Genomic DNA, 23,645 nt, shown 5'->3' with positions numbered 1-23,645 from the left:
TCAAAATCCCTTTGGCTTGGTCCAGCTGCTCGGGTCCTCAACAATGAGGATTTTGCAAGCTGGATCACCCTTAGGGAAATCACACCACATGGCCCAGAGCGGCCCATGTAACACCTGGCTGTGGAAGATAGATGGTCATTTACAGAGGGTGGCACTAGACCGCGTGTCTGCCTAGGGGGTGGCCAAGTGGCATCCTGAGCTGTTTCGTCATGTAGTTGGTAAGGCAATACGCTGTACCAGCGCATGGTCCCCAACATGACCTGACCTTCAAAATAGTTCCCATTCTGAGTTGACAAACAGCTGCATATAATGCAGCCAACATTCAAAGCAATTCCACAGATCATTTTCTGAAAGGCTGTTATTTTTGCTTTCACATATTCTACCAACGAAAAATGGGTTCTTTTGAGCACCAACTTATGCCATTCAAAAACAAGCACAAGACATGCAATCTTTACTCTGAGTCAATAGCTGAAAATTTTATGTTGTGGATTTCTTCAGTTTCGCAAGAAACTTGATGTTAACTTGCTGTTCACTCTTGCACTCTGACATTTTCCAAACAAAGGTTAAAAAAATGTCTATATCTGAACACACGTCCACTCGTACCGAGTGAAACAATCGAGTTGAGCCTTTTCTCACTGTGACAAGTTAGAACTTGTGCTATAACCATCTCTTTGTTTCTACCCTCCCCGTCATGGTTTCCAAGCTATAGGGTTAGTCTTGTTTTTTTTTTGTGTCGGACCTCATATAGTGATTGTGTGCCTTAATACAGAGTTCACTTTGCAAATAGTGTACCAAAAACTGTACTTTTGAACTAGGTAAAATACGAACATAAAGTTACACAAAACTCATGAGATGCTTAAATTGTGTGAGCTATGATTTTATAGTTGGTTGTCCTAATACTGTTACATTTCAATAAACTTTATTTAATTAACCTCGAGTAATATTGCTGACTAATGTTAATACCCTCCATGCTCTCATTTCCTGAACCAATTTAATACACTGTTTAAATTCTATATACATTTTAATGACATATACTCTGCAGTTAAAATAAATACTGAAAACTCAATTAAAGAACAAGCAAAACTACACAATATACCTTTTTGTGTCAAAATTATTCCTCCTGACTACAACATTATTCCTACATCTGAAGCTTAGTGGCACGCTTTAAATCTGTTGGAGATGTTCAAACCGTTTTTGATATACCTTTGTTTGTTCCTAAGATATAATCCATAAAGTAAACGACTCTAGGTTACAAAAATTGAATCTGGTAGTATAGTATTTCCCTTAACACATTAAACTGTGTCCGAATTTAAATTCAGGCTGAAAGATACAGGAAAAGAGTACACCACCATATTTGCAATTAATTGGAATGGCTCAAATTCTCCCCGATCCTGAACTGAAATGGAAGATGGAATTTTGTGGAAAGTCCTAAAACAGAATGGGGCTCTTGGACCACTGCTTTGTGCCATTCAGGGCCTGCCATTGGGAAGCATGAGCCAGCTTTGCATACTTGGACTTAAGTTGAATCCGTTCAATGTGAGCACTTGAAGTCGCCAAGACTGCGTTTGATTTCTTATCCAATTGACATTCAGACAGGATGTCAAGAAAAAGTCCAGAATTGGAGAGGATAGATATTAGGAAACTAATGGTTCCACCTTGGCTGTGTATGGGTGATGCTGAATTTTTGCCTTCATCAGAATAATTTTTGGAATGCTCTGGAGCAGTTTGCAGTTGAGCATAATGGAGCTGGGGCGAGCATTAGGATCTCCAAACTTGAAGTTGTGATTCTTTCCCAGAAAAGAGTTGCTTGTTCCACACAGGTAAGGTGTAAGGGGAGAACCTATTGCCAAAAATGGAGTTTAATTATTTTTGGATCTTGTCCACAAGCCAGCTTAGAGCTGAAGGTGACTGGCCGATGATCAAACATAGCAATGGCAGTTTTGCAGACATTACACCAGACTGCGGCAGTGAATAAACAGCAAAATCTTTTAACAAAATTGTTGATTTACTATTCAGGCTACATTCCCATCTTCATCCATGGTCATGTAGGTAAAGGTGATGGGATTACCATATGCAATGAGAATGCAAGTATAAGTGTCTGAACAAGATTCCACGCACAAGGTTGACATCTCTGTTTTTCTTAGTCAATAGAAGCCACTTGAGAGGGGTTTGTGCATGTAGCTAGGATGTTGTCTTAGAAAATTCCACAGACTAGTATACTACTCATGGCTCATTGGGAGAATCCCAGAACATGATGAGGTGATTATGTCAGAGCTGCAGAATGTAGATTAGGATAGAGAGGCCTGTCGTTGTCACCACAGCCCTTACTTAGAAGACTGAAATAAAGTGAAGGCTGCAGTCTTAAACATTACTTTTTTTAGATGACACACAGCAATACCAGTGGTGATGTGAGTAGCTGAAAAAGTTATAAAAACTATAGTTTTGCTTTCTGCATGAAAGAAAAATCTCTTACATAAAATACTGTAGATAACAAAATTATTTATAGGAAGCTTGGAAGGTCAGAATATAGGCAATATGAAAACTGAAGTTACGTTGCCTTTGGACGTATGAGAACCTCTGATACATATTAAAGGAAGCATGTGCATGCTGAATATCTGTTTTATAAATAAAAATAGAAATATGAAATACAATTAAGCTTTAAGTAAAAATGAAAATATTTCACACCACTGATGTCACAGTACTAACATATCAGCATGAGGAAAGTGAATTTGAATTTTATAACCACGCAATCCCTTTTTTTTACAAATGAGAGCCTATGAAGCTGTTGCAACCAAGTCAAAATAAAGACAGGCCAAAATAACCAAGGTGAGGATTAGTGATGATCAGATTGATTGGCCGCCAATCTAATTAGCTGATTTTCATTACAAATGAAAATAATAAGTGATTACTAAATAGGGTGATCACAAAAAACATTTTTTTCAGTATCAGCTTTTCTAGATTTTACAGTAATTTGGTTGTAGTGCTCCTTTATGCAAAGTATTATGGTAGTTAAGCTTGTTTGCTGCAAGCTTCCTGTAAACAGAGAGCATAAGGCAGACTTTATTATAAAGAAAGAGTACTAAACTGTGAAATATGAATCTGAGGAGTTGGGCAGTGCAATTAGATAAACAGCAAGAAAATTTATTTTAACAAATTCAGACCTTTTTATTTTGTCCTTTTTAAAACAAACACTGTCTTAGTTTGGATGGTGAGCAAACTTATGGTAAGTACAACAGCTCACATTTTCAATTAGGAAAAGAAAAGATAAAGAAAAATTTGAAATTTCCACTTAGAAAACAAAAGGCTTGTTAGCTTAACAGCACAGTTTGTCTATTTTACCTGTAAACTTGTTAAGCATGTTAGCCTTGTATTTTTTGATAAGCATTTATGAACATCTGATAACTATGTGGCTTTGTTTTTAAAGTCTGTACCTGGTTTATTATTTGTTTGTGTGTGTCATACAGTGTAAGCTTTGGTAAGAAAGAAGTACTGTACTGCATTAGCTACCACAACGCAGCAAACCTTTGGCATTCTGTACAGCCATGTGCCTCATGATGAGTCCAAACACCTCTAGCTACCTTTTAATGAATATCATTTTTTAATATATTCTATAATGAACTTTCCTTATGCAATGCCTTAAACACACTCAGTAGTTCACTTTCAATGGTCTTCATGCATTAAGTATCACCAGATTACAAAACGTTCTCTTGCAGACCCAACACAATGAACACATTCATCTGTTCTCTGTCTTAAAAATACATATTTCTGAAAAAAATTGTATTAGATTCAAACCTCTGCTCTAAATTTATAGAGATATTAATTCAAATCAACCAGATTACATACTATTACTACTTACCATCCACCAACACCTTGTCACTATTCCACAGATATATCATGTAGCTCTTGGCTACTAATCGTTTAGCTTTCTGGCTGTCACTCTTTCACACACTCTCTCCTAGGTCATCAGTGCAGTTATGCCAATGTCAACATTTAAAAAGCACTTCAAAACGTCATATTGCCTTTGTTGCATTTTAAACATTTATTCTTTGACACTTCTATATCCACTACACTAATTCTAGTTTTACTGTACCTTCATTACATTGTTACTTTGAATTTTACTTTTGTTTGCTTTTGTAATTGAATGTTTTGTGTATGATGCTACATAAAATCAACAGCCACAAAAATCACAGTGAACAGGTTGTTCACTTGCATCACAGTTCATATTTGTTTCTTACTGACCTAGCATTAGAAGAGAATCAGTTTGAGATTTATAGCCCTTGTTGTGTTAACATACAATATATAATTGTATCTAAGAATTAACGACTTCTTTTAAAATATTGCTTGGAAATGAACACATATGGTTGTCCCACCTGTAGTGAAAATGTTAACTCCAGGTCAGTTTCCATCAGTCCACCAGGAGGAAGGACATATTCATTTGAACGCAAGATCCTTTTTGAACCCTGTTGACATAATTTAAAGGGAAAAAACACACAGAAAAATCAAACATTAAAGTTCATATAGTATGAACTCAAAGTAAATGTCACTTTCACACACACACACACACACAACACTTTTGAATCTCCCAAGTTAACCACCCACGGTATTCAATGGGATATAATAGTTCACATCTATTATATCAACCAACCCAGTGATTACCTGTATCAACAACATTTTCGTGCAAAAGGCCCACATACAGATCTTGGAAAACATTTAAACATCCAGAGCAAAGTCACAGTAGCAATGGTCTATTAATGGGTTTATCACAGATACTGTCTTTCCAACAAACACATTATTTGCACAAATATAATATATACATAAGATATTGGATGACAAAGCTGAAAAATAGCTTAGACAACTGTATTTTTTGTTATTTTTTCAATTCCTGAACTCCTAGTTTGCCTTGAATGGGCACTGTGCCACACAATTCACTGCTGCTTAACTGCTACATGAGCATATCAGACATCAGCATATCAGAAAATCAGCAGTTACAGAAACCAGACCATTGAGCACCAAAACTCACACCACAGTTAATTGTGGAAAGAGATGACATTTCATATTCTGGTGTATGATGTGAACATTAACTGAAGCTTCTGATCTGCATCTGCATGATTTTCTGCATTGTGCTCCCGTCACAACATTTATGAGAAAATTGCATGGATAAGCAGGTGTTCCTAATAATTTTTTCAGTGGGTGCATGTCTCATTGTGTGACCCTAAGCAAGTCATTTAACATTTCTGTGCTTCATCTGAAGAAAAAAGGAAAAAAATCAGTTGTAATGCATCCCAGTATAAGACATCTAGGGTAAAAAAATAGCTAAATATGTAATAAAAATTAAAATTATAAACGAAGCTCATGATTCTATGAACTTCTCTTTTCATTTCATTTGTGGAAACTTATGCTATTAAAAGTATAATCTTTATGGTTTTCTTTTAATGATACTTTCAGTGTGTGTATTCTTAGAGTTGTTTGGATTTGCCTTTGAAACAAACAAGTGCAGGACCATCACATTCATGAATTTCAAACATGCTTTTGAAAGTTTAAAAAGTTTAAATACTTTTGAAAGTTTATTTCAACTAAAGTTTAAATGTTACCATTAATGCCACACAGTGAGGAGCTCATGGGTTTGCATCCCGGGTCCTCCCTACACTTTGAGTAGTGAGAAAAGTGCTATACAGAGTAAATGTGAAGAATTATTATTATTATTAAATAGTCAAACCAAATTGAAAATCTTACTATATAAAAGCGGTCGGGATTGTCCTTCCGTCCCGTGAGTGCAAAGCGTAGCGGTATTCCGCTTATCACAGACTTACTACTTGCGGCTTGCGTTACGAAGCGACGCGATGTGAGTAGAGTTCTGGTGCTCCCATCGTTCCCTTGCTTTTGTGCGCAATGCACTGGAAAAATAGACAAAATTATGTCTCTGGAAATAATTAATGTTGATGGAGTACAAATGCTTCACCGCGTAGTAAATATCAGGGGAGATGGTGCTTGCTTATTCTCATCTATAGCTTATTTAGTGCATGAAACTCCGTCTTTAGCGGTACAGATTTAGCTGACATTGCACGACATTTTTTAAGTAATTGGTCAAGGTTTCAGCCATTTACAATGATGCCGTCAGGAATCTCTTATACAAATCAGCTTCAGTATCTCACTGAAATGTCAAAGTCTCAAACTTATGGTACAATTTCTGAGCTAATGGCAGTGGGAGAGTTGTTCCCCTATGAGTTTCAAGTATATTATTATGGAGTCCTACACTCCAAGTTTGGACAGGCACTCGAGGGGATAAAAAAAACTTAGGTTTTCGAGAGAAGTTATGAATGGGCACTTTGATGTTCTCATTCCCTACACTTACATGCCTGATGTACACATGGAGCGCACACAAATTGAGGATAAAAGTCGGTCGCCTTAAAAGGCGGGTGAGCCTAGTCATAACTATTTTCTGTCAGCACCATTGTAGTACAGATGTACTTTGAAAAACAGCAGGATTTTTTCAGATTACTACCTTCCATTTGCACATCATTTTTAAGTACAGTCACATTGATGGAACAGTTAGCCTTCTATCCAATCAGAAAAGGTCAACCATCTCTTTTACAGAGGTGAGCTTTCCTGTGGAGTTCCATTACGGTTTGACTCCACCATCCTACTCAACTGGAGGACTCAGTCAACATATGGTTCTCTAAACTCCTGCCGACAGAAACGCCTGACAGGCTGAAGAGTAATTTATACTTTATGCTAAGGTTAATTTTGAAATTTACATACAATATGTACCAACTGGTGTAGTAAAAGAATAAGCATAGTAATACACACATTTACACATCGTAAAAAAAAACTTCACGCAGCTCTGACATGGCAGACAGGGTTTCTTTCAGCTCTCTGCAGGAGTAGCTCTGCTGCAGCCGCCCATGGAAAGGCTGCTCGCATTATAAAGGGGATGGGGGAAAGCCCTTGGGAGCCCCACCTCTGGAAGAGAGACAGAACCGTCAGAGAGCCACAGGGATCAGGCCTGTTGGGGATTAGAACTGGTGAGGACCTGAGGCGTCACCCACTGCATGGCAGCACTTGGGTCCCAATTTGAGGCAGACCCTCCAGGTAGGCATGTGTAATGTCTTGTCTCTCCGGCATGATGATCATCTCTCGCTTCTGTTGGAGGAGCTGTGTAAAATTTGCATTTCAGTGGCGGCACTCTCTGAGGTGAGCAGACTTGGGATTGGCAAAATCTCTGTAGGTGGGTACACCTTTTATTGGTCTGGTCGCTCTGATGGCTGTCATACTCAGGGAGTAGCTGTTGCTGTAGTGGATTGGCTCCTTCTGATGGTGTCCGATGTCACTCCTTTCAACGAGCATATTATGAGACTCAGATTACGGCACTCTCTGGGTGCCTCGTCTGTGGTCTCAGTGTATGCTCAGACAATGGTGAGTAATGTCCCGGTGGGGGAGACATTTTATTTACATACCACATTCTCGTAGGTAATGCTGGAGGTGGTTACAAAACTATAGGGTCTACAGAAGTGCCCAATTTGTGAATTCTGACCATAGACTTGCTGCTACTCTGAAGATCCATCTTAGGTCCAGTAGGCTACCACCTACTAGAAAAATGTGGCTGGCCCTGGCCAGACTCCAAGATCAGGCTGTTTCTGACGAGTCTGCATGCAGTTAGTGTGAGGAACATACGAACTTGGGTGCAACTGCTGATCATAATGTGATGTGGGAGACCTTCCATGAGAAGACCCTGAAGGTTGCTGAGGGTTGTGTTGGTGCTACCAGTGTTCCCAGAAGGAGGTGTTTCATCTTGCAGGGCACTCTGGATATCATTGAGAGGAGTCGCAGCACACAGCTTGATGGCAACTCTGGTCTGTACCTGGAACTGAGAAAGATGGCTATGAGAGCTCTGAGGGCAGATAAGTAGGTTTTTGTTAAAAGAAACCTGAGAGCAAGTGACACACCAACTATGGTCTAGTGACCCGTGTTCTGCTTACAAAGGAATCTAAGCATTACTGGAAAATGGTACTTATCGTCCCTATCTGGAAAGAGAAAGGTGATCGCCTGAACTGTAGAAACTACAGGGGATAACACTGTTCTCAGTGCTGGGTAAAGTCCTTGCTAGGGTCATCCTCAATATGATCAGTGATCACTTGCTCATCTACCAGCAACCGGAGCAGTCTGGTTTTATACCTAAGAAATCTACTAATGACTGCTGTGTGGAGCAGAAGCAGAACCTCTGCGTTTTTCCCCAGTTGATTCTGGGGTTTGTCAGGGGTGTGTTCTTGCTCCTACTCTATTCAATGCTTGCATTGACTGGGTGCTGTGCAAGGTCGTTGGGTCCAGCAGCTGTGGAGTACCTTTTGGTGAAGAAAGATTCATTGATTTTGATTTTGCTGACGAAACTGTGATCTTCACGTAGTCAATGAAGTCTCTGATTGGGCCTCTTGAGAGACTGAGCAAGAAGTCTGAGTGTCTGGGCTAGCGAGTGTCCTGATAAAAACCAAGAGCCAGGTGTTTAATGACCTCTCGGGCACAGCCATCAGCAGTGTGTCTGTCTGCTGAGAGAGTGTCGACCTTGTCAGGAGGTTTACCTACCTCGACATTGACATTTATGTCTCTGGTGACTCTTCCTATAAAGTTAATAGATGGATTGGTAGAGCCAGTCGAGGAGGGTGGGGTCATGAGATCACTGGAAAGGGTTGTGTGGCAGTCCCGATTTGTCTGCAAAACGATGAAGGTTCAAGTCTTTATAGTCCTGGTGCTTCCTGTCTTGCATTATGGTTGCGAGACATGGACACTATCCAGTGATCTGAGATGAAGACTGGACTCCTTCTGTACTGTGTCTCTTTGGAGAATCCTTGGGTACTGCTGGTTTGACTTTGTGTCAAATGAGCGGTTGCTCACTGAGTCCCAAATGAGGCACATTACCTACATTGTGAGGGAGTGTCAGTTACGGCACTACAGCCATGTGGCTCAATTCCCTGAGGGTGATCTGGGAACACATTGCTTAATGCTTCTCTTTTTGCCTGTTGTTTTAGAGTCTGGCTAGCAGAATTGTGTACTGAAGAAACCTAGATCAAATAACTTGTTAAAAAACACTACACATAGCTGTTAATTATTTCTTGTTCTTAGAAGTCAATCCTGTGCATGCTGCCAGACTACAAAATGTAAGGTCACTTCATACAACTTTTATTTGAACTGGGCCACTGTCAACCTTTGTGTTTCACATATTAAACAACTAGTATTATAGGGCTTCAATCCTTGAGGACCAACAGTTGACAGGGCCAGCACTAGCCAATTCAAGAGATCAGAACTGACGAAATCTAAAGGTGTTCCAACATTCTTTGAGAAAAGAAATATTTTCAAAAAGCATTTGTCACACTTATCTAAAAACTATAGTTTTTGCAGGCATCCTTCCAGTGAGAGAATGTCAACAAAAGAATGCTACTTTTTGGGCCCAAATGAATTTTGCTCCTGGTTTAAATGTAAAACTGGCCTAGAGTTTTAACAATGTTCCTCAAGCAAAAACAAAAAATGTTAAAAAAATAATCCTTTAAAATCAGAGTTACAATTTATTTTCAAGTAAATAAAAGATCCAGATCAAGCTGGATTTACTCTTCAGATGGCGGAAGACTTTGGCCAAGCAGAAGGGGCAAACAATGCACCCACAGGATATTTGTGAATAATTAATCCAAATATGAGTGGATATTTCAGCTATTCCTGGAAGTTAAGATAGTGACTATATTATATATTGCATCTCGAATAATGTAACACAGACTGTAGATATTCCAAATTTTCAGTGGTGATTGCTAAAGCAATAGGTCAATTGTGTATGTCTGAGAACAAAGAGACAGTCAGCTGAAAGGAGGACTTCCTTCACAAGCAGCATTATAAGCACCTTTCAGTACTGTTGTTAAAAATAATTTAAAAAAAACTTGCATGCAGAGTTCTTAACAAAAGGGAGCCCATCTTCCCTCAACATGATGTGATAGTCACTACCTTATTAGACTGGATCTCTTTGGAACATGAAAATGTAAAGAAAGTTCATATATGGAGAAGACATTCTTGCCAATTGTTTCCTATTTTTGGATAAGGCAATTGCCTTTGTCAACTGATGAATGTGAGGATGATAAGGAGGTGCCAACTCTATTTCTATAAGTTATGGTCTAAAATGTATGCCTAAGAAAAGGATTTAAATATTAATACAAATGTTCTGGTACATCTATGAAAATACTTTAACTGCAAGTTTTGGCTACACTAATGGTTATAAAAAGGCCTCTGGAAAATTAGATTTAATGCTCCAGTTAAATAAAGATACAACTCTACACTTCACAGACAGCTTGTAAAAATGTAAAGATTTAATGTTTTAAAAAGATACATTTACCCTTTAAATTACCCTTGAAAGGCCCAATACACTCATAGCAATTCAAAACACATTGATTTTTGCCTGTATTAAATCAGAAGTGTTTTGTTCACACGTTAAAACATAAGAAAAAAAATTCACTTCAATAATCACAAAGAATAACTGAAGATGGTGCTCTAATTTTTGATTTTTTAAAGAAAAATACATATTTACATTGTAAAAGCTTACTCTATTACTGTAAATGAAGTGTTACATCCTAGCAAGAAGCAAAACTTCAGAGTAGGAGAATAACAAAACTTATTAGATTAAACCATTTTGATTACCTGTAAGGTCCCAGTAAATAATAAGAGTCACAAAGTTATATATATTTACACAAACACACACACACATACATACATAGAGTCTAGCTGTTCTACCCAGCTTTGCCCAGAACAATGATAAAATAAATAATAATAATAATGTAATATTGTATATTATATTCATAAAATAAATAAAAAGCAGATCAGAAACTTATGACCTTCTCATCACAACTGCGAGATGTATATATTTTTACTATTATTTAGCATTTAGACTTCTGAGCTTATTATGCTCTTGTAAGATATTACATTGAAATTAAGGGTAACTTTGTAGCAAAGAACAATCTGTAGAACCATAACAAAAATTAATAATAATAATAATAATACTACATTTTATTTATATAGTGCCTTTCCCATGCTCAAGGCACCTCACAGAGTTTAAGAAAGAACGGCAGGGTATACAGTATATAGCATTGTACTAAAGCAGATAAATAAATAAAGAAGAGTAAGACAGTAAATTCCAAGAAAAGCCTAACAGACAACATAATTGATGGTAGCACACACACACAGGTTACATGAGCAACTTGACATAGAGGTAAACTGAAAGAAGGGTAATAAAGGGGGCGGAGTGGTGGCTCTGAGGCTAAGGATCTGTGCTGGTATCCAGAAGGTTGCCGGTTTGAATCCCCGTCACTGCCAAAAGAGATCCTACTCTGCTGGGCCCTTGAGCAAGACCCTTAACCTGTAATTGCTCCAGGGGCGCTGTACAATGGCTGACCCTGCGCTCTGACCCCATAGGGTATGCGAAAACTAACAAATTCCTAATACAAGAAATTGTACAAGGCGAAATAAAGAACAAAAAAAAAAAAAAGTCAGGTAGAGTTAAAAGTCTTGCTGAACAGATGAGTTTTGAGTTAATTTTTTAAAAGAATTCATGGAGTCAGTTGATCTAATTAATTTCGGTAAGTCATTCCAGAGTCTGGGCACTATATAGCTGAAGGCCCTGTCACCCATGGAGTGTAGATTAGTGTGGGGCACAACAAGATTGCCAGAATCAGAGGACCTTAGTGGGCGAACAGGCACATAGTGGTGGAGAAGGTCACTGATGTAGTTTGGCACAAGGTCATTTAAGGCTTTGTAGGTTATTAGTACAATTTTATATTCAATTCTGTAGGACACAAGGAGCCAGTGAAGGCGAAGCAGGATGGGTATTATGTGCTCGCTGCTGCTGGTCCATGTAAGGTCTCTTGAAGCCGAGTTTTGAATAAGCTGGAGCTGTGATATAAGATTAGAAGGGGCACCTGCCAGTAGGGAATTACAATAATCGATGCAGGATGTGATAAAAGCATGGACAAGTTTCTCAGCGTTAAAAAAGGAGAGGAAGGAGCGAACACGTGATATGTTACAGAGGTGAAAGAAAGAATGTTTCTTAATGTGATTTATGTGGGTGGAATAAGAAAGGGAGGAATCAAAAATTACACCAAGATTTTTTGCAGTAGAGGCAGGTCTGATGAGATCACCACCTAGATTGACTGGGAAGGAGCTCATTTTACTAAGTTGTACTTTGGGGTTACAGAAGCGGTTTTAAAAGTGAGCGGCACAAAGCCAGTGTTAAGAGATGAGTTTATTATTGTTGTAACAGTCGGCATCATGGCAGGATTTAAGTAGTGTGCTGGGGATGGGGTCCAGTACATAAGTAGTTGGCCTCATCTTACAAAGCAGGTCATTAACAAAAGCAGATGTGAGTGGTGAGAACTTGGAGAAGGAGCTGGATGGAGTGGGAAAACAGGGAGAGATATAAACAGATGATGTACTTATGTTAGTTGAAGTATTTAGATCTTTAATTTTGTTATGGAAAAAGTGGAGGAGTTTCTCACAGACTTCAGTAGAAGAGGTAGTTGGGCCAGATGCGGGTTGGAGTAGTTTATTAACCACAGAGAACAAAACCCTTTGGTTATCGTGGCCACATTCTATTATTCTGACATAATTGGTGTTCTTGGCAGCAGTTAGTGCTTCTCTGTAAGCTCTTTGGTGGTCAGAGAAAGTCCGAATGTGCACGGTGAGGCCAGACTTACGTGACATTTTCTCAAGGCGTTGGCCAGCTGCTTTCATAGATCGTAATTCTGAATTATACCAAGGTGCTGATCACTTAAAGGAAACCTCCTTATGTTTTAAAGGAGCTGTTTTATCTAATGCTGAATGAAGGGCTGTGTTATAGTGGTCAACAAGACTATCTAGTGTTGATGGAATAGGTGAAGACAGTAAAAGATCAGAAATGGATCCAGAAAGGATAGAGGGACAGACATTTTTAAGGTTTCTGTAAGAAATTTGTCGTTTACAGGTAAGAGGAGGGAGAGATAGTAAGACAGTGAAAAGTACTGCTTTATTGTCTGCGAGTCCTAAATCGGTGCTGTAAGTGTTGGCAACAGACAGTCCAGATGTACAGATCACATCCAATATATGACCACCAGAGTGGGTGGGAAAATCACCATGTTGTGTCAAGTTAAAACAGTCCAGGAGGGATAGGAATTCATTCCTCAGTTTAGATGTGGGGATGTCAATATGGATGTTGAAATCACCAAGAAGAATGACTCTCTGAGAAAAGGAACTTAAGTGGGTTAATAGTTCAGTCAGATCAGATAAGAAGGATGCATTGCATTTTGGAGGACAATAAAGAACAATGAGTAAGACAGGACCTGACTCCGTTATTAGTTTAAGAGATAGGTTTATTGATTTGGACAATCAATTGGGATTCTTTTGACGTTTAACTTCACCCTGACACATACTGCAAGTCCTCCGCCTTTGTCTTGAGCTACGAGGCTCTGTGAGGAAAGTGTAACCAGGTGATGACGATTCCATGAGAGACGTAAATTCATTCGGTTTTTGCGAAGTCTCCGTTAAACACAGCATATAAAGTTTGGTGTCAATGATGAATTCTGACAGCACTAGATAGATAGATAGATAGATAGATAGATGCTTTGCCATTAAGAGATCTCAAATTAAACAATGCAATATTAGTTGATGAGACTTCTTTTTGCACAGAGCCATGACTGGAGTTTATTTTCACATACTGTACATTTGGCACACTGACACTTCTATTTCCAGGGCCATGAGTAGGACGGCATATTCCTGAGCAAATGCTGCCAGTGGTCTTTTTATTCGCAGCCCAGTGGTGGCGGCGACCTGACCCGCAATGTACATAGTTCAGGCGCCACAAAATACCAGTGTCTTTTAGGATATTCCAGTCAGACCATTTTCTCTGGACAAACTGTTTAATATGAAGGAGTTTGTCACGAGAGTATTTTAGCATGATACTGAGCAATACTTATCTGATAGCAGTGGAGAAGCACCATAGCACTGCGGAGCGGGTAAGACGGGCGGGTGCAGTGGAGCAGAAAGCATAGCAGGATGAGGTAGCATGATTTGGAGGTTCCAACATACAGCCACAAACAAGTAACGCTGGGTATTACAGGTGTGATCACCCCAGAGCCACAAGCCATGTGGGTGTGAACATCAGATCAGTTCTTATTCATAAAACACAATAAAATGAAATCGAGAGCAGACCAGCATAGCAACTATAATCAAGGAGACAGATCATCCCAGGTTCCTAGATCGACAGGTACAAAGAAATGTTCGTAGGTCTCGTCCCATGATCCACAGATTCAGCTGTTCCCAGTCAAGGTAAAGTCCATAAAGTCCGTAAAAATTAATCCAAATCCATACAATTAGAGTCAGCTGCATCCACAAACTATACGTACAATAAAGAAGTAAAACAAGTGTAAAAAAGTGCAGGATTAAGGTGAATTTTATGAAAAGTGTTGTTAACAAGGGAGAAGCGGTAACAGCATGCGTGCACTAGCGTCCCCTCCTCTGTAGTCTCATTATCTTAATAAATGAAATTATCTTAATAGTTCAGTAACAATATATTGAAATGTTACAGAGCGTATATAATGGACCACAGTTGCAATGTACAACTCGATCACTGACAGACAAATAAGTGTTGAGTGGCACACACGTCCTCTTCATCCTTGAACAGTGCTCTTGGCAGATCCACACCAAGTGTCCATCCCCTCTCATTCTTGTACTCGCAAAAGATTTCTGTTACTCCAGAGGTTGAGCACATATCTTGTTACCAATGGGTCATTTGTTCACTTATTATTTGCCCTACACAAAAAATTAACAGGATCTTTATAAAAAAAGTATTAGAACAAATAGTGTTGCTACACTCTCTGGTGCATTGTTTGGACAATATTGCACTATGTATTCTTACCATACCTGCAAGAGAAAGGCAATTAACACAGGAATACAGACAGACCATTATAACTCTTAAAAGTGCTAGTCTTTCCTTTAGAGATATTGCATTCAGGATTTGTTAACTGGTGACTTAAAATTGTCCTCATATGAGTGAGTTAAGTGTGAGTATGTGCGCAAGTGTGTCTTGTAATGGAATGGCATCCTATCTAAGGGTGGTTTCTGCCTTGAAACTAATAACAGCCTTAAAAAGTGGAGAAAACAGAAGGAAGGACCTACTGACATCTGTAGGAATATTCATTATATTAAGAGAATAGATGCAAAGATCTTGCTCCAGATTTGGGTCTCTATACAGTGTTTTTATTAACCAGAAATCTACCTCACTACCATTTACAACTGAGTAAGGGAATGAGAAAACAATACAAATTCAAAGGAGCTGAAAATCATAGCTGACTCACCAAGTCAACACACTCTCAAAGTATGAACAAATCATGTATTTTTATTTCTGAACTCATATCATACCAGGATAAAATTGGCAATAATGAAAGCCTTGTTTCTTTTTTGTTATGAAAAAGCAGCATGGTTCTTCTACTTTACTATGTTAAACTATGCCGGAGTTTAGAATAAAAGTAGCAATTACATTTCATCACAGGATTGCAGTAAGTTCTTTAATATAAAGACAGTTTATTATTTGAAAATTTAACCCGCAGTTGTGAAAAAAATTTCATAATGCATACAAAAAATAAACCTGCAAGAGACAATCTTATCAGAAATGAAACCATCTCAACATACTGTTAAGTATCAAATATATCCTTCTGGGAATGTGAAAAGGTCATCTGCTCTTTCCTAATGAGTAACAAAATATAGCCTTGTAATAAAACAGAATCAACATAATTCATTATTAAAAAAAGACATACCTGAGCTCCCTAGAGGTTCATTTACAATAAAGACATTTTGACTTGAATTCCAGAATGAGCTAAACTCATGTATTTTGATTTTCTCTACTAAGTGTTGTTAGAAGAACTGAGGAAACTTGATGAGATACAACTTTGATAATCATTTCAAATCGTTTTAAAAGCAAAAAAAATGTGGCCTTTTAAGAAAGTCTTAAAGACGTTTGCAAATTTGACCTTCCAGAAACTATCACTGTGATAAATTATTTATTGAAACATTAACCTTTTTTGTTTAAAAAAAATTTAATGGTACACCATCAATGTTGTATAAAAAGTACAACAGCCATACCAGAGTAAAAGTAGATACCCTTTTGAAACGTTTCATTTAAGTAAATATAAATTTGCCTGTGAGCAAATTACTTAAGCAGGAGTTTTAAATTATGCAGGATCTCTCCCCATTTTATACCCATCCATTTTCAAAACACGCTAATCTGGAGTAAGGTCTCAGGGAATCTGGAGACTATCCCAGCCAATATTAGAAACAAGGCACAAACTATCCTTGGACATGGAGGCAGCCTATACACACACACACACACACACACACACACACACACACACACACACACACACACAGACAAGGCCACCATTACACCCCAGGGCAATTTAGCTTTGATATTCCACTTAATTCGCATGTCTTTGGAATGTGAGAAGGAACCCATGCAGAAATGAGCAAAACATTGAAACTCCATGCGGGAAGCACCCAGGACTTTTTTGCACAAACACAAAATAATTCAAACTACCTTTTTTGTGGGTGATTTGTATTACAATCACTAGAGCATAAAAATAGTTGACTAGTATCTCTAAAACAAATTCTATTATCATTTAACATAAATAATAATATTGTTATCATGCTTATTTAACAATAATATTAAAATAATCAACATAAATAATGAAATAGCAAGTATAGGAGGTTAAGTGTTATATTGCATAAACATCACTTCCAGCATTATGAAAGAACACTGAGACACTAAACACTGTTTGGAGGACTGGCCAGAACTGCTGTCAGAGGCTTTAGTGTGCTATCAAATAAGTGGCAGAAAACATTAGCATTACAGTGGTACTCAGGGAAAAAAACTTCACTAAGACAACAGTTTTCAAAAGCATGGAATGGTTTATAAATTGCCTTTGGCATTTTGTTTTGTGTCTGACTCTGCACCCTTAATAAAAATTTCACAAAGGGGAGCATAAGAGTATAGTCTATGGTTGGTTTAGAACAAAATGTCATGAATTACGAGAAATATACTGTATATGCATATTTTTGAGCAGCTAGGAACCTCTCATTTGGCTGATAACTTTAAAATGTAACAAACAGTACTGCAGGTCTATCAGTAAATTCCATGATACAGTGCTGACCAACATACTAGCAGACAGTCATTTGACATTATGCTCTTTACAGAATCAAGTACAATAATATCTTGGTCTATGACAGAAATAAAGTTTTTTGACTGCAGGATTCAAATTATTCCAGAAGGCGGCAAAATGGTACACGAGGCACAGTGCTATCATGACAGCAATCTATTCTAAACATATAGTTATAACATGCCACATCTGGGCCAAGTCCAGATTAGAACAGGCACTGACTGACTAGCCTGCTAGCAAAAGACACTAGTGCCAGATCCAAGCAGATTCTTCCCTGCCAGTGTTTTATTAGTCAGTCAAAATGTGGCAGTTGCACTCGCTCTCTGTTACATCTTTGCCAAGTTCAATCGATTGACATTTGTGATGCTGGAGTGAACTTGCATCTCTTTGGTAAGGTAGAGTACAGACATGGCAGTGTTCCAATGGTTTAACACGGTAAAGACATTATAACATAATCTTGAAATTTGTATTAATTAAACAAAAAGAGAAATGGGCATATTAATAATATTTCCCATATGCTTGTATAGCTCTTCTTTGGATTTTCATGCTTCACTTGGATACGGACATTTTTTTTTTTTTTTTTTGAGGGAAACTGCAAACCTAATCTCAAAGAGGAAATGGCACTTTCTACTAACAGCACATCTGATTATACAAGAAGTGCATATGATTAAAAGTGAAATGAGAGGTAGATCTCCATTAGACGATAACCTTTCCTAATGGAAAAGGAAAAGACAGAAGAAGCAAGCACACAATCTCTTCATTTATCGTTTCTGGTGCATGTTTCACTTGATACAGTAAGTAAGGTATGTCATTTTACCTTTGCTGTAAGGCATTTTCCATTTTATGCATCATTACTTTTTGCTACAGCGTTACAAACTTTTAACTTATGTTCTTTGGTTTATGTCATTAGTCAGAAGCATTAAACTAACTGCAAATCTAACATATACATTTACAAAAACCAAAATATACTTTTTTGTGTGAAATAAATAACTATATGCAAAAATTACGGGTTGATATTTTAAATGACTCATTTTGGTAGCACATTCAAAGCACATGGGGACAAAAGCATGCCAACAAAAACTCAAGGTGATTAATTTGTACTGGAAAAATGCATTTGTATTCAAGGGATCAAATCACCTTCTCTGCCAGACACCCATAATTCATGTTTGGCAGAAATGGGGAAATTCTGGCTCGATGTACATTATATTAGCTGCTACAGTGGTGGCATCTGGCCCAAGTGACTCGGGCCAGAGCCGGCCAGTAATTCCAAATGGGTCAAGTACTATGGAGACATCCAGGCAGACTAAATAGGATCTGGTATGATTTTAAATGTGGACACACAGCAAAAAATTGAATGAAAATGGGAAGTTCCTGTCTGGGAGTACTTCAAGTATGGCAATAGCAGTAACAAGAGCAAGTGTGTAACTGATAACATGGCTTGCTGATTTCTGGAACTCAATGTAAAATAACCAGATGAATTTAAAAACACATTTAAAATAGTTTTATAAAAGTCTAAAATGAGGTTGAAGACGCTGACAGGCTGAAAAAAGCCAAACTTACCAAAGACAGCAAAATGAAAGGTTACGTTGGTCACCAAACTTTAACTTGCTTTCTGTCCTGTAACCTCAGTCAGCTGAACACAGCAACAGACAAAAGTGTGCTAGCACAGGTATTTATTGAAAGTCTAGGGGGTTGTGTGAAATACATAAGTGTCCTTCATGGGCACCTGAGGATCACCTTCCAGGCTTGAACAAAGTATCCAATAATCCACTGGGACAGTAGAGGGCACCAAAGCTAACTGTATGTCCTCTTTTCACTTCCCTAGCTTACAGAAACCACTCATGGAGGGCAACTCCGCCACGCTCCACGCAAGTAAGCCACACTCCTTAAGGTCAGGTCCATGAGCGGAGGACTCATGGAGGATGGAGTCTCAGATGACAGAATAAGCTTCCCGATGCAGACCTGCTCGAGAGAGCTGATTGTTTAGAACAGACATGGACGCTGAAATGGCAGGTATTACACCTGTATCACATGCATCACCGGATGCTTATTTCTGTTCAATTTTTGGGCAACGGCAATAAAATGGGGTGGCCCGGTTGGCACCACAAATTTTCTTTGGTTCTTACTTACCTCCTCCACCCTTCACATAATGGTACTGTAAAGTGTTTGACTCTTTAGTTTAAACTGCTCAATGCAGCCAAAGTAAACAGCCTCTTCTTGAAACAGATGGACACAGCTACAACATGAGTGACACACATTTTCTAAAACATTCAGAAGATACAGTAACATTCTGTACAGATGACTGGAGCAAAATGATCCTCACTGAATCTTTTATGGACATATCTGCTTCTTTGTACAATCCCTTTGCTATATACCCTACGTATAGTGTGCATTTTGTAATCCTCATCGGATTGCCATAAGCCAAAGTGAAAACTAGACAAAAAACTAAATAATAATAAACTCCTAAACATTTTAAATGAGGTCAAAATTTCATAAAGCTAAACTACAACTAAACTGAAAATAAAATGGGAGGTGAAAATAGTTTAGAAATAGTCATTTTTAAAGTTGCAAGTAAAGTAACCTTGATCATTACTTTGTTTTGGATACTGTTAGAGGTGCACTTATTTTAAAACTCAGGTTAATGAGTCCAAAGTCATCTTATTTTCTGGAGGAAGGGGCAGTCAGGTAAAGTGTTAATCCTGCTAAGTCGGTCAGCTTGCAGGAGGGAGACAGAGAGTGGGAGAACACCACTTTAACTCTTATTTATCCCAAAATCTAAAAGAACTATTTTAAGCCATAATATCACACAACTAAAACAATAGGTCATATTAATCTAGACCTACTGCCATAAATACCAAGGAGATCCCCTAGAACTGTTGTGATGGAATTATTACCAGGATGGAAAAAGCTAGAGAAGGTTAAAAAAGAGCTCTTTAGATGAAACAATCATCAATGACCTCTTTGGCACTACTCAGAGTTGGTCTTTTTGGGAGGGAGGCTAGAAGAAGTCATTTCTGAGATAGACAAACACTAAGCCACAGTTTGCAAAAAGATGAGCAACAAAATCTAATGTTGTCAGGCATGTATACAAGCACGTGGGGTCCATACAAACTACTGAGTACGATTTGGAGTTGCTGCAATGAAATTTCGTCAAAATGGACTAGCCTGCCACATCATTTTTTCACTTTAGTTTTCGGTGTGTCTTTGAATTCAGCCCTCTGTAGGCTGATAATTTTAATTTCCATAAAACGATGTGTTTTGTTCCTAACACATTGCCAAGTCCATATCAGTAGAGATATTCAGCAGGATTTTTTTCCCATTGAAATCTGATATGTTTTCAAAGTGTTCCTTTAATTTTTTTTGAGCAGTTTATGTTGTTTAACCTGAAAATTGCTGTTCACTGATATTCTCCATCTAATTTCCAATAGTTGTAGCAAACATTATTGAAGAACAGCAAAAAACTGCAAATATAAATGTACAAAACTTGTACAGACATTCGCAAGAAGATTCACACTTGCAAATACTGCTAAAAGAACTATGTACAAAGCAAGTGACTCAAGTACTTGGTACTTTTGAAAATTAGAAATATAATATACTGTATTATAATATGTATACTGTGACTCATGTATGTGTTGAACCTGTTGAGCCAGTAAAGAGAAAATTAGTTGAATGTGCTAAAATTTGGGAATGTAACAGAAAAAAAAAATTTAAGGGGGTATTAAATGTACAATGCTGCGCAAATTTCTTAGGCCACTCAAGCAAGTTATTTTTAAAGTTAGTTCTCTGGGCAGCAATTGTTTATTTGCGTGCAAAAATACTACATATAGAAATATTTGAATAAATCATGGGTGGTTCTACCATCAGGGCATTCTGGGTACATGCCCAGGGGCCAGTGACAGCCAGGGGTTGAGTCTTTGGCTCCGGAAACGACCTAGGGGGTACGCATGATGAGTCATTCAAATCTTCATGTGCCAAAATGACCAAGAGGGACCTCCTTCTACCATGTGATTGATGAAAATGATTGAGTCTCCACACACCAAACAGAAAAGTGGGAAATACCATGCTGCCTTAAACTTTCTGGTGGCTGCACACTGTATTGTTAAAAGTATGATCAGCTCTCTGGTAAGGAGATAAGTTACCCAGGGGCCTTTGGCCGTCTTAATCCAGGTTTGAAATAAATACAAATATTGATACAATTCAATTGAATTTTAGTAATCCGAGTATCAGAATACATCCTCTAAAGTCCTATATATATTTTACTGTATCCTCTAAAACAAACTTTTGCTTTTTTCCTTTCTACTGTATACTCAAACAACCCTTTTAATTTTCTTTTATTATTTGTTTTTCCAAGGCCATTCTGCCAATTTCATTTTCTTAACTCCCGTTACAAATTACACTTAATTCTGCATTTTCTGTTTTCTTTGTTCTACCCGCCAAAGCCTCATGCACTGCCATTTTTAGTTTACTCGGCACACAAAAGGCAGGTGAGAATTTCCTTGTATGTCCATGAGTCTTTGATAAAACATATCTGTCCTAAAGAACACTGAGAAGCCAAAAACAAAAAAACTTATGTTAGAATGCAAGGGTTTTCATGACATGCCTCTTCAATATGTTTTAATGACTGTCTGTGTCATGACTTACCTAAGAGTTTTCTACAAAGAAGACCAATAAACAACATACTAAATTTTAAAATAAATACATTATATCTTAACTTTCAAAACAGAATAATTAGGTATTAATCCAAAAAAAATAACGGCCTACCTGAATTTTGACAGCAATTACAACAGAGGAAAGATCTTTGTCCAGTTCTTTAAGCACAGTTAGTTTTTTAAGGGTCAGACTGCATAACCTGCAATGAAAACAACATTTCAGTACAGCAAAAAAATACAGAGAGTTCTAAAAAATCAAATACAGGAAGAGTGGATTTAGATGTGGAGTTCCGGCATCAAATTACAAACAGTGACAACTTTTCACTGACATACGTTTTGTGGTTATGCAGGGTCGGTTTATGTTTGTAACTGGAATGTAATTCTCCTAATACAATGAGACTGAAAAGGTGTTAAATATTTTTGAAAAATTAGTTTTACGAGAATTTACAGCATCCTTTACAGATGTGTCAGTGAAAACAGATTTACTGACTGTAAAATACCATCTAGTTCATTGACTGTGGTTTATGAAAATCACTATTCAGGCAAAATTCTCCTTTAAGATGCAGAATTTGCTACTTTACCACAAGCATGCTAAGGAAAAAAATATGAGCACAAACATCAACTGTTCCGAGCAATACCACATTTAAAGTAGTAGTAAATCAACATATGACACTCTTATATGATTCAGCTTGGACTAATTAGTTATAATGGGTTCCTAACTGATTATTATCCATTCATTCACTTTTTTAACATTCTTATTCAAGTCTACTTAACTAACCTGTGGTCACAGGAGATATTTATACCTCAATTTTCTATGTTTCGATGGCTAAAAATGTTTCTGAAGGAAGTATCTGTACTTCCAAATATTTTTTCTGAAGGCATAACTAAATCCAGTTTGCTGCTATTCAAATAAAGATAATGTGGTGACATTCCCTCTAATAAATGGGCAGTTGTAACTTTTTCTATGGTTGTGAAATGTGAAGCAATACTGGACATTACTGGCATTTGTACCAGGAAGCGTGGCACATTTTTGAAAAAAGGAACAGGCATGGATATAATGATTCCCAAAACACAGAATGCACAAGTCAAAGTAAGCTTTCTGAAGTGTCCTTGACAGCTTTACACATTTTACACGGGACAGAAAATGGAGTATGCTTTCAGATAACAATCCCAAAAAATTCCCACTCCTTGTTCTGCCATCTGATTCAAAGAGCCAGTGCAAAATACAAATGATTTAGAAGTATTCTAAATCAGTGTTGTAGGGGGCTAGACACTATCTCAGATGCACTGAGCAAACATCAATTAACCTTACACATGTCTCAGGAGTGGAAGGAGGACAAACACACCAGAATTTTTTTTTTTTTTTGTGTGGAAGCTGTCGTTTTTTATAAAATAAATTCTCCTGGAATTGTTAAAGTAACAAATACCGCCCATAATACTTTAATAATTTAATGCATCGTGCCAATGTTTAAGAAAGGCATTAATAAAAAAAAAATAGCGTTGGATGATACATGTTTGACTTTAGGCTTTAAAAAATAAAATATTAATAAAAAAAGTCTGATTACTTTAAAAACAATTGCTATTGCTATATGTAAATCCAAGAATAACTGCATCAGTGGTGCATGTTTTCCAGCAGATGGCTCAGCCTTTATAGATTTGCCAACCAGCACTACTAAACTTTCAATAATTAGCACTGTTACATATACATAATAATCCATGGACTGATGTGTGAAAAAGTGAATGGATTGACAGACACGGGGTAAAAAAAAAAAATATATATTTTATATTCCCA

General features: G+C 37.6%; 1 protein-coding gene across 3 annotated transcripts in view; it reads right to left on the bottom strand.

Annotated features, from left to right (window-relative positions):
• LOC114665554 (phosphofurin acidic cluster sorting protein 1-like) overlaps nt 1–23,645 on the bottom strand; it is a 177,791-nt gene that overhangs the window by 71,948 nt on the left and 82,198 nt on the right. For 2 of the 3 annotated variants that reach the window (XM_051919197.1, XM_028820130.2), the window contains exons 2-3: nt 21,966–22,053; nt 4,371–4,460 (exon numbers count right to left, since the gene is read on the bottom strand). In XM_051919197.1, coding sequence (XP_051775157.1) covers nt 4,371–4,460; nt 21,966–22,053 — 178 coding nt within the window. The remainder of the gene's footprint in view (nt 1–4,370; nt 4,461–21,965; nt 22,054–23,645) is intronic. The other variant, XM_051919198.1, reaches the window with a different exon arrangement.

Source organism: Erpetoichthys calabaricus, chromosome 15 (genome assembly GCF_900747795.2).
Source record: "Erpetoichthys calabaricus chromosome 15, fErpCal1.3, whole genome shotgun sequence".
Taxonomy (NCBI): Eukaryota; Metazoa; Chordata; class Cladistia; order Polypteriformes; family Polypteridae; genus Erpetoichthys; species Erpetoichthys calabaricus.
Note: the sequence above shows the minus strand (reverse complement) of the source record. Positions and strands in the feature narration are given on the sequence as shown.